The following is a 10,799-nucleotide window of genomic DNA, read 5'->3' as shown; positions in this document are numbered from 1 at the left end:
TTCCCTCCAATGTTGTATGGGAAAAGAAATAGTGGCCTTGTTGTAGGTGCATTATGCAGTAGAGTTCTTTGTCATACAAAAATGTTATTGATTGCGAAAGCTGCTGCATTTCGGGTGTTTGGGAACCATGTTGCTGTGAATTTCAACATTGGCGTCTTGTTGGCTTTAATCTGTTCGGTGTTTCATGCCGGTTTGGATGCAAAAGCTGGCTCCATGGCTGCTCTGCTTTGTGTGATTTGCTGGGTTGCTGGCTGTTTACTTGCAACCCGCCTCGGGTTTTCCCTCTCTTGGAAGGTAACTTCTGGATTTCTTGCTTCCGTTTGAGGTAGTTTTGATGGATTTTAAACTTTGAAGTCATGTGAGCATTAGTTTTCTTTCGTTGCTTCAGACTCTGCAAAGCTTTCTTCGGCAATGAGCTGCAATCCCGGGTTCCATGCAATTGTTCAAGCAGGGGTTGATGCTGAAAGACGAGAAGAAGAAAAAAAACTGATCTCTTAGTCTGTAATTCCATCTGGTTATTGGAGGCATTTATTTAAGGATAAATTAGGTTCACATCGTTCTTTTTATTACGCCATTGATTAAAATCCTATTTATTTTCAATTTTTGATCAAGGTCCTTGGGTATTAATAACATAATTAATTATTTGAATAATAAAATATTTTTATTTTTAAATATATTCCTTTAGTGTTAAAAATGTTAAAATTAGTATATTTATATTTATGGCTAAATTTTTTATCATATATTTTTATTTTTAGTTTGTACCTATTCTTAATTTGTACCAATTTTCTTTTCATTTTTAATTTGTACCCATATTTTGTAAAGTTTTATTTGTGTTTGTGCTCATGTGTACACCATTACTTGACATTGTATATTTAATCAATGATAGAAAAATTACATATGGTATATTTATGTTTTATACTTAAACTTTGTATCATATATTTATATTTTAGTTTGTACCCACTTTTAATTTGCATTTTTTTTTTAAAATTTGTAGTATTTTCCTTTTAGTTTTATTTTGTACCTATGTATTAATTTCTTTTAGCGCCTATATTTTTTTTAAAATTCATTTGTACTCATAATTTTTTAATCTTTTATCTGTACCATTTTTTTAAAAGAAAAACTAATGAAAATGGCTTGAAAGCTTTGAGTTTTAATGATAAGGACAAAATAAAGGGTAAAGTGAATGATATCAGGTTTGACTTTTTAAAAAATGTGGTTTTTCGTTAAAGTGAACAGTATCGCAGGGTTTTTGTTAAAACTCTTTTTTTTAACACTATGGATACATTCTTTTGCTATTTATTATTTATTATTTTTACATAGTTTTTATCCATTTATTCAATCAAAATGTTTGAATTTTTTTATTGTAACCGTTTCTAATTGTATTATAATGAGGTATTTCAGATTTATAGGATTATAAATCTCATAAAATATCAAACAATTAATGTCAAAACTATAAAAATATAAATATTAATTGTAATATAATGAGGTGTACAAAGTCAAGGAACTTTGATCAAACTTTGAATATCATTAATGTTTTAGTCAAAGAATGTTAAGGATTAGGGATCACATCCAAAGTATCCATTTTTTTTTAGTTCAGCCGATAATTTCAAAACTTGAACAAATTCAACTACCACAAGGAAAGTGATTTTATGCACTTTTTAGCTTTTCACACACTCATCTTTATTTCTGATCATCGAATTAAATAAACGATATATAATCAATAGTCGGGACTAATAAGAATGTGTAAAAATTACTTTCCGTATGTGCAATTTTTCCCAAATTAAAATAAATTTCAAACCATGATAAAAGATGTACCGGGCCCATTTAGGGCTCTAAGGCCAGTTTATCTGGGCCCGTCCATTATTACAAGCCGACCCACCAAGGCCCAATCCAAGTATGGTCAAAAGTCAAAACCGCGAACCCTAACCCCGGATAAACGAAATAACAGAGTCTCGTCTTCCAGTCTTCGGAATAATCAGAGATTCAGGGTTTTCGTTTGCTCCATCACAGAAAGCTTCAATCGTTCGTCAGCCCCTCAGTAATCGTCGCCCCTAGGGTTTGTTTCATCTATTTATACTTTTAATTATTCGATTAATCATTTTTTTTTGAAAATTCATTACTCGTATTGGCCAGAATTTTCCGTACAGAATTCGAATTGGCGTATTTTTCTTGCAATTGATTAATTTGTTCAATTATTTTGAAATAGGGTTGCACTCTAAACGTCATGTATTCCAGAGGGAATAATGCGTACGGTCAACAGTCATATGGTGGTCAATCTGCATATGGCCAAAATGTAAGCCTATGCACTTCAATTGTTATATAATTTTCATTTATTTCATGGGATTGAATTTTTTTTACAGAATTTTTGTATTTATTCTTAGTGGGTGTGTTTTAAATTGTGATATTTTGTTTTCCCTTATAGGAAATTTTCGTTTCGCTTTGTTGTTTTAAGAATTTCCGTTAAGTTGTTTTGTTCTTCGTCCAATTGATTACATTCGGGTGTTTTTTGTAAGCATGCGGAAAGAGGGGGCTTTTTTGATCTTATTCTTATTTATTGTGATATTTGAAGCTGGGAGCTGCTTATTCTGGAAATCCAGTTGGAGCGACTGACGGGAGTTCGCAAATTCCATTGGTTTCGCGGCATACATCAATGTTAGGTGGTTCGGAGGAAGTTGATGCCTATAGACCTCTCCCTTCAGCTGCAGCTCATTATGGGGGACAGTACAGTTCTCTCTATGGTTCAGCTGCTTTGAGCACCGCAACTCAGGTTTGTGGATTTCTTCTATAACTCGTGTTTGTGTATTTGGAAATGTGAGCTTTATTTTTACGCTGATACATGTTGCAAAGAAGAATAGGCTACCTAGGAGTTCGTAACATTATGACCTGTCATATAACCTTTGTACTCCACAGTTATCTCCACGATAGTTTTCCTTTCTGTTCCCTTTCTGCTTTCCTTTTATTCTGATTCAACTTTAGGAAAGCATAAATCAAATTTTCATTTGTTTTAATATCTTCATAAAGTTGAAATTTAATACTGACAACACATCCAGTTTTTGAACCTGGTTTTTTTAATAAAATGATATTTTTTACACTAAGAGGTAGGGGATTTGGGTTAAGCCACACAATAGGCCTGCTGTAATAATTAGGTATCGAACTTGCCATTAACGGGAGTTGAACCTAAGACTTCCCACATACAAGTGGAGTGGAATAACAGAAGACCATAGGAAAGTGACTTGGGTAGTGTAATTTGCACGCCTACTGCTTTCCTAGTTTTTGTAAGCCTTCAATGCGTTAAATGTCCATTCGCTTTTTTCACATCCAGTTTTTGGTAAGCCTTATATGTCTTAAATGTGTACCCCGGTCCCTCAAAATCTTAAATTTTCTGCCTTTTTTTTCACTTAAATGTATTTTGGTGGTATTCGCACGGCTGGTTTCATGGAAATTGCTGTTTGAGTCATGTGGTAGTTCTCCCAACCAAGCTTACATTTGATTTGTGGAGAAGTGTTTGTTGAACCATCTGGTGCCTGATTTGGAGTTTTGTGCATAGGTTCCTTCAATGAGTACTAAAGCTTCTGGACCATCGGTTTTGGAAGGTCGTGGTGGCTATGCCTCAGCTAAAACAGATTCGCCAAAGTTCTCATCTGGTGACTATATCACATCTTCAAGTCATAGGTATGGTCATAAAGGGGATCAATTGTATGGTGAAAAGGCCCCTGAGTATCCAGCGATAGACAGAAGGCAATATGGTGAACGTCATAGTACTTATATAGGGATGGACTTGCAAGGTGAACCAACTAGTCGATATGCCGATTCCATTGGTTTTGGTCCTCAACATCAGGTTTTGCATTTTCATCTTTTAATTTAGAAAATTTGTTATTTTCTTTGTATCTCTTTGAATAAGTCATGATTTTTAGTTTTTTTGTTTCCACATCAAATTTTCAACAGTCCGAGATTTATGATCGCATTGATAAGGCGGTGCTGCTTCGGCAAGAACAATTGCTCAAATCTCAATCACTGCAGTCTGCTTCTCTTGATGGGAGTGCAAGGTACTTTTATCTGCTGATTTTGTGCTACATTTGTGATTGGAACTTGGTTTTCATTTCATGATCAGTTATTATCACTAGTAGTTTGTTTTCCTTCCCCATTAACTAATAGCAGAGGACGTCATTCTTCCTTTCTCAGTAACAAAATCATCTGAATCTTAATAATGAGTCTGTCCACAGCAATGCTAGATGGTGATATATTTCTAATTAGACTGAGTGGCAACACATTTCTGGCAGACAAGCTGATTATCTTGCAGCAAGGGGTGCCGCTAGTCGTCATCCCACTCAAGATCTTACTTCTTTTGGAGGAAGAATGGATGCTGACCCACGGAGTTTATCGATGCTTAGTGGTTCTTCATATGGCGGACAACCCGCTCCATCAATATTAGGGGCAGCTCCACGGAGAAATGCAGATGATCTCATGTTTTCACAAAGTTCCTCAAATCCTGGTTATGGAGTGAGCTTACCTCCTGGTAGGGACTATGCCACGGGAAAAGGGCTCCGTGGCCCATCACTTGAGTCAGATTATCCGAGCAGCTTGTCTCATGGTGGTCATCCACGAATTGATGAACGCAAGGATGACAGGGCTAGTTATCTTCAAGAATTTGAGCTAATGGAGGAGGCGCGCCGTCGGGAGCGTTTGCGTGAGAGAGAGAGAGACAGAGAAAGGGACAAGGATTGGGAACGCGAACGCGATCGCGAACGTGAACGAGAAAGAGAGCGTGAACGAGAACGTCTTTTGGAGCGGCGGGTGAAGGAGAGAGAGCGAGAGCGCAAGCGTGCACTTGAAACCAGGCGGGAACGAACTCCACCAAGAGTTTCTATTTCTAAGGATCGCCGCGGGTCCTCTTTGGCAAAGGAGAGGAAACCTTTACGAAGGGATTCCCCACATCATGAAGCTGTGCATAGGTGGATCTTGATGTTTTATTTTGCGTCCTGCTCTAGTTCTTGAAAATAGCTTCTTTGTCTCACAGCCTTTCTAACTAACCTGGTGTTCTGTTATGCTGAAGGCGTCATTCACCTGTTAAAGATAAAAGGAGAGATTATGCCTGCAAGGTAAAAGGACCACTGCAAGAGCTTAGCCATTCAATGATGTTGAAAATATATTCCTTTCAAATCTGCCTTTAGTCTTGTGTTTGGAATTGAGTTATTCAGTGGTTTCAATCGTGATGCTTCCTGTTATTTCTGTTCTGGATTCATTCTTAATTCCTGGGTATCCTTAACCCCTCTCTATTCTCTTCGATTTTGCTTCCTCTTTGTCTTTTGGCTCTATGTGCAAATGTTGTATTTCTGCCTTCCTAGGCTTATTGTTTATAGTTGGCTCCACCATGTTCTTTGGCACCTCTATCTTCTCACTACACCTTCTTTCTCCTGTCTGTGGGCTTGTTCTTGTACATTCCTCCTCATCCTGGAGACCATTGCTGATTCTGGAGTTTCTGGATTAATTTAATCCAGAGCTTGCACCAAATCATCTTATATAAGTTTTTGTGGATCTTAGATAAAGGTGAATAGTTTTCAGTTGCCGTAATAGCTGTTGCAAATGAAGAAGGTTACCTTCTACAACAAAAACCGATCGAACTCTGCAAACGAAATATACAGTTGTCTAAGAATTTTTAACATGTGGGCTGATCATTCAGTGTAAACTACAGGGTTTGTCTACAACCTGAAATGTCTTTACGGTTTCGATCATTTTGGTAACAATGTTATTTATTTGCAGGTTTACTCGACCAGTCTGATGGATGTAGAAAGGGATTATCTTTCCATAGATAAGCGATATCCCAGACTCTTTATACCCTCAGAGTTCTGCAAGGTATGTTTTCATTTCTCATTCATTGGTTATGGACACATAGTTAAGTACATACTTTAAGTGAGGTTTGTATTGTTTTAGGTTGTTGTGAACTGGCCAAGGGAGAACCTTCAACTGTCTATCCATACACCTGTCAGGTAATTTGCTTGTTGAAGCTGTGTCAGTTAATTAATTTTCTGGAGTTCTTATTCTGCTTTAGGATATATAATCCCGAAGTGTCTTAAAAAGAGGAACATTAATTTTTTATTTAAAGAAACTAGAAGGAATGAAAGTGTAATTGTACTACCTTGTTGAGTGGCACAGTTTTGAGCATGATTTTGTTGAAGAAGATGGTGCAGCTAAGCTGCCAGAGCCAGTCACTGAAATGTTGGTTGAAGTACCTGAAAAGTCAAGACGTGGAGATATAGTGTGGAATGCGAAGGTAAGCCACTAAAATGTTGGTTGAGTGAAATTGTAATTGTACCACCTTATTATTTTGTTTCTGCCATAGCAGTGATTGTTTTGCTTGAGCAGTATTTTCTGTTGTTTACTTTCTCCTTTCAGATTATCTTGATGAGCGGACTTAGCAGGAATGCTTTGGAAGAGCTGTCATCTGAAAGAGGTTCCGATGATCGCATATCTCACATCTGCAATATCCTTAGGTTTGCCGTTCTCAAAAAGGACCGTTCATGCATGGCAATTGGTGGTCCATGGAATCCTGCTGATGGTGGAGATCCATCAGTTGATGATAGTGCTTTGATTCAAACTGCCGTAAGGTGTGTGCTGTCTGTTATCTGTTATAAAGATACAGATTACAAAGAGTAGTAGTATTTTTTTATATTTGTTTGAATGAGTTTTTCTTTGCAGATATGGAAAGGATGTTGCTAAACTTGATCTGCAGAACTGCAAGCACTGGAATCGTTTTCTTGAGGTAATTTTTGCATGTAATGGTTATGATAGTTACCTAGTTTCCACTTGCAAGGCCTTTTAACTTTGCAGGTTTTTAGTTCATGACTAATTCGTCAGTTCCATCTGAAATTTGCAGATACACTATGACAGAATTGGTAATGATGGACTCTTTAGCCATAAAGAAGTGACTGTAATATTTGTCCCAGATTTGTCTGAATGTCTCCCTTCATTGGATTTATGGAGAGACCGCTGGCTTGCTCACAAGAAAGCTGTTGCAGAAAGAGAGCGTCAACTTTCTTTGAAAAGAGAGGTTTGTTGCTTCTATTGTTTGAAATTGCAGTTTCCCTGGATTTTGTATAGTTTTATTTTCGGTAAAATGGTTTGGGATATGTTTTCTTTGTTTCAGTATTTACTTATTTTAGCATTTATGACAAGCATGATGTAATCATGCTATCCTACAGTGGAACTATTTAAACATGGGTCCTACTGCTGATTAAGAAGATTTAGTAAAATTGTTTTGGGATTAACTACATGGAATCCTATATTTACCTGTAAACCCTGCTGCTGATCATTGGTACACACACATTTGAGAACTTGATGTCAAAGTACTTTTAAGAGCAAACTTGCCATGTTGTTAACCATTGGATGGAAAATAAGAAGTAAAATGATAGGATCAGAGGATGCAAGCTTATAGTAATGCTTTTATTAACTTTTGGGCTTTCATCCAACAGCATGGTCTTCTTGACCACTCTTTTTGACTGAAGCTCTTGAACACTCCATAAATGCTTTTCTAGTATCATATTGTCTCTTTTTATTTATTTTCCCAAAACATTTAACAACAGGATTTAGGATGACCAGCTTATTGTTTACTTGCTTTTTAACACTAGCATGTTTGTTCTTTCAGAGGTCACGGGACAAAGAAGGGCTGCAAGGTAAATGGAGTTTGTATTCTTGTTGTGTATGATGTTGCATTTTTTTGATTTGATGTTCATCAATAATCTAGTTTATCATCACACCTATGTTGGTTTTTGATTCAGACAAGGAAACGGAACCATCAAAACACAAAAAAGTTGAGAAAGACGATAAAAAGAAAGAGTCTGCATCCACTGGAGATGCAAAAGAAGTTAAGAAAATGGAGCAAGATGGTAATAATTTGAAAGGGAATGCATCTGAAGGAAAGAGTGATGTGAATGACAAGAAGCTTGAGAAAAAAGATGAGACTGGAGCAGACAAAGCCAAGATTGAGGATAAAAAGGAACACATAGAAATTGCCGAAGTTCAGACAACGGGAACTGTGAAGACTGGGAAGAAGAAGATTATAAAGAAGGTTGTCCGACAGAAGGTTGTTGGTAAGTCAACTAATGATAGTACAACCAAGCAGCCTGAAAGTCTCAGTGAAGGAGGAACGAAAGGTAATTCGGAGACTCCTGGTCCAGAGGAGGAACCTTCTGCTGATCCTGCAGCAGTGAAAACCTTTGTGAGGAAAAAAGTTATTAAAAAGGTTCCAGTGGCGAAGGCTGCTCAGAATGAGGATAATACTGGCCCAAAGGTCAAAGATGAGAAGGATGCCAGCTGCTCTGAGGAGAAAGCTGATCCACCGAGCGGTGTTACAAATACAAGTGGGAAAACAATTGTAAAGAAGAAAGTAATTAAGAGGGTACCTAAAAGAAAGGTCACTGGTGTTGAACTGAATGAAGGGGTTGCTAAGAGTACGAAAGATGGTGACGGGGATGAGAAAAATGTTGCTGGAGATGATAGTATGGGGAAGCAAACAGCAGATGTAGAAAAGCCAGCAAGCGATGCTGTAGAAACAGAAAAAAAGGTTGCTTCTAAACCAAAGGCTTCAAAAACACAAGTCAGTGACAAGCAAATTGATGCGGCCAATTCAGCTAAAGCTGATGCAAAGGATGTTAAGGAGGAAAAGAAAGATGAGAAGGCAGCTGGTGAGAATAGTGGCTCTGTGACTAAAGTGGAGACTGCGACAGACACGCAAAAAGCTCCTAAGAAAAAGTTGAAAGATGCGGAAAAATCAAAAGAGGAGAAGGAGAAAAAAGACCGAGATGGGAAAGATGATTCTAAAAGCAAATCAAATAAAGAGATGAAAGAGAGAAAGCCTGAAGAAACTCCTCGACACCCTGGATTTATCCTACAAACAAAGTGGAACAAGGATTCTAAAGTAGGTTTACTATAGCCTGAATAGTACAGTTTGTTTACTGTATGCATTACCTATATTTGCATGTTAACCTCATCTATTATTCGTTGCTCACTCTTTCTAATCGTGAGTTAATCTGGCAACAGCTTCGTTCGTCATCACTTTCACTTGATTTGCTATTGGACTATACCGACAAGGACATTGAAGAATCAAGTTTTGAGGTATGTTTTCTCATGGCATCTATTGGTCTTAATGTCTGCCTTAATTCTATGACCGACCTTTTGGATCCGTGTTCTCTTTGCTAATTTCTCATTATGCCTGTAGCAAAATAGAGCTAATTGTTCCTTCCTTTTCCCTCCTCCTTTTCAGCTTTCACTTTTTGGTGAAACGCTCTATGAAATGCTTCAATATCAGATGGGGTGTTGTCTTTTGACATTTCTACAGGTTGGTTTGACACAGTTAATCTGAGTACGGATATGATTTAATGTTTTTTCTTGGTGACGTTAGTATCCTCATTTATGTAGTTTGTTTTTTCAGAAGTTGCGCATAAAATTTGTGACCAAGAGAAACCAACGTAAGAGGCAAAGAGAAGTAGAAAAACTTGAGAAAGAAAATGACGAAAAATCAGCAGCTAAGCGCCCTAAAGTGAACGAGCAAGAAAATGATGAAAAATCACCTGCTCAGCACCCTAAAGTGAATGAACTCCCTGTGAAGAACCAGGCTGTTAAATCATCGGAAACGTTGAGTTCATCTGAGCCAGGTGGCGAGAAACAAGATGAAGGAAAAACAGTTCCCCAAGATAATAGCTCTGTTGATCATGTCGGTGAGGTGAAGATGGAGCCTACAGCAGATGAAGAAGAAGAAGAAGACCCAGAGGAAGATCCAGAAGAAGATGAAGAAATGGAGGATGCTAGTCCTCCACATCACTCCTCTAATGAGAACAGTGAAGAGGGGAAGAGCAATGTCGATCCAGTGACTGGAAATGAGAAGGATGAACTAAATGTCAAGGAACAAGATAACAAGAAGGCTGCAGAAACAAAGGCCAAGAACGAAGCAGATGCAGGTGAAAGAATAGAGGGGAAGGTGGATTCAGGTAAGAAAGAAACTCCCAAGGCAAAAGAGGTTGTTGACAAGGAACTATTGCAGGTATCTTCCGGAAGCTTTCTACCTTTATTATTATAGTTCGATTGTGAACAGTTGCGCTCCCTCGATCAATGCATTAATCCCATCCTTTTGCTTTTTATTCTTTTTCCATCTGAAACAGGCATTTAGGTTCTTTGACAGGAATCAAGTCGGCTACATCAGGGTAAGATGCAATCTTCAGTGCATATATTGTTTTGTGGTCTTATTAGAGAAAACTGATTTGTTTACCGAAAAATAAAAGCGAGAGAACTGAATTGTTTTGGTTACTTTTTCAGGTTGAAGATATGAGATTGATAATCCACAACTTGGGAAAATTCCTCTCCCACAGGGATGTCAAGGTGAGAATCATGTGAATTTCTTTACGTTTTTTGCCTCAGTTCTTTCTTCGTATTATTTCCGTTGACAGTCTAGTCATGCTTGGTTTCTCTGCATCAGGAACTTGTGCAGAGTGCATTATTAGAGAGCAACACCGGGAGGGACGACCACATTCTTTACAAAAAGCTCGTTCGGATGACCGACATTTGAGATTTTAAGCTATTTGGATTCCAAATTTCTTGTATTTTCCTTTGACGGCCACATTTTTTTACAGAGAGCTCGTTCAGATGACTGACATTTGCGGTTTTAAGCCATTTGGATTCCGAATTTTTTTTGTATATTTTCCTTTGACGATTTCTCACAAGGATAGGAGGGAATGAACTTAAAGATGGGGCTTTCAATGTTACAATTAAATTTGTTTCCCTTGCATTTTCTGAAGTTTTTGCATCCG

General features: G+C 37.6%; 1 protein-coding gene and 1 pseudogene across 1 annotated transcript; both read left to right on the top strand.

The window, feature by feature from the left end:
• Window positions 1–9: 9 nt before the first annotated feature.
• Window positions 10–552, top strand: LOC126607295 (uncharacterized; annotated as a pseudogene).
• Window positions 553–1,916: 1,364 nt separating this feature from the next.
• On the top strand, window positions 1,917–10,777 carry LOC126607270 (protein SHORT ROOT IN SALT MEDIUM 1). Its single transcript, XM_050274805.1, has 21 exons — window positions 1,917–2,056; window positions 2,207–2,293; window positions 2,570–2,767; window positions 3,548–3,838; window positions 3,946–4,046; window positions 4,281–4,952; window positions 5,054–5,099; window positions 5,761–5,853; window positions 5,932–5,987; window positions 6,154–6,271; window positions 6,394–6,605; window positions 6,697–6,760; window positions 6,875–7,048; window positions 7,643–7,670; window positions 7,776–8,914; window positions 9,037–9,111; window positions 9,260–9,334; window positions 9,428–10,036; window positions 10,155–10,196; window positions 10,309–10,371; window positions 10,469–10,777. Exons 2-21 carry the CDS (start codon window positions 2,225–2,227, stop codon window positions 10,556–10,558), a joined length of 4,215 nt encoding a protein of 1,404 aa, XP_050130762.1. The 5' UTR covers window positions 1,917–2,056; window positions 2,207–2,224; the 3' UTR covers window positions 10,559–10,777.
• Window positions 10,778–10,799: the final 22 nt, after the last annotated feature.

Source organism: Malus sylvestris, chromosome 16 (genome assembly GCF_916048215.2).
Source record: "Malus sylvestris chromosome 16, drMalSylv7.2, whole genome shotgun sequence".
Lineage (NCBI taxonomy): Eukaryota > Viridiplantae > Streptophyta > Magnoliopsida > Rosales > Rosaceae > Malus > Malus sylvestris.
The sequence above is the reverse complement of the archived record's forward strand: the minus strand, read 5'-3'. Positions and strand labels throughout refer to the sequence as shown.

Coding starts and splice junctions, on each gene's coding strand:
- LOC126607270 (XM_050274805.1), top strand. CDS start 2,225: ATGTATTCCAGAGGGAATAATGCGTACGGTCAACAGTCATATGGTGGT. Junction 5,100..5,760: donor GGAGAGATTATGCCTGCAAG/GTAAAAGGACCA, acceptor ATTTATTTGCAG/GTTTACTCGACCAGTCTGAT. Junction 7,671..7,775: donor GGACAAAGAAGGGCTGCAAG/GTAAATGGAGTT, acceptor TTTTTGATTCAG/ACAAGGAAACGGAACCATCA.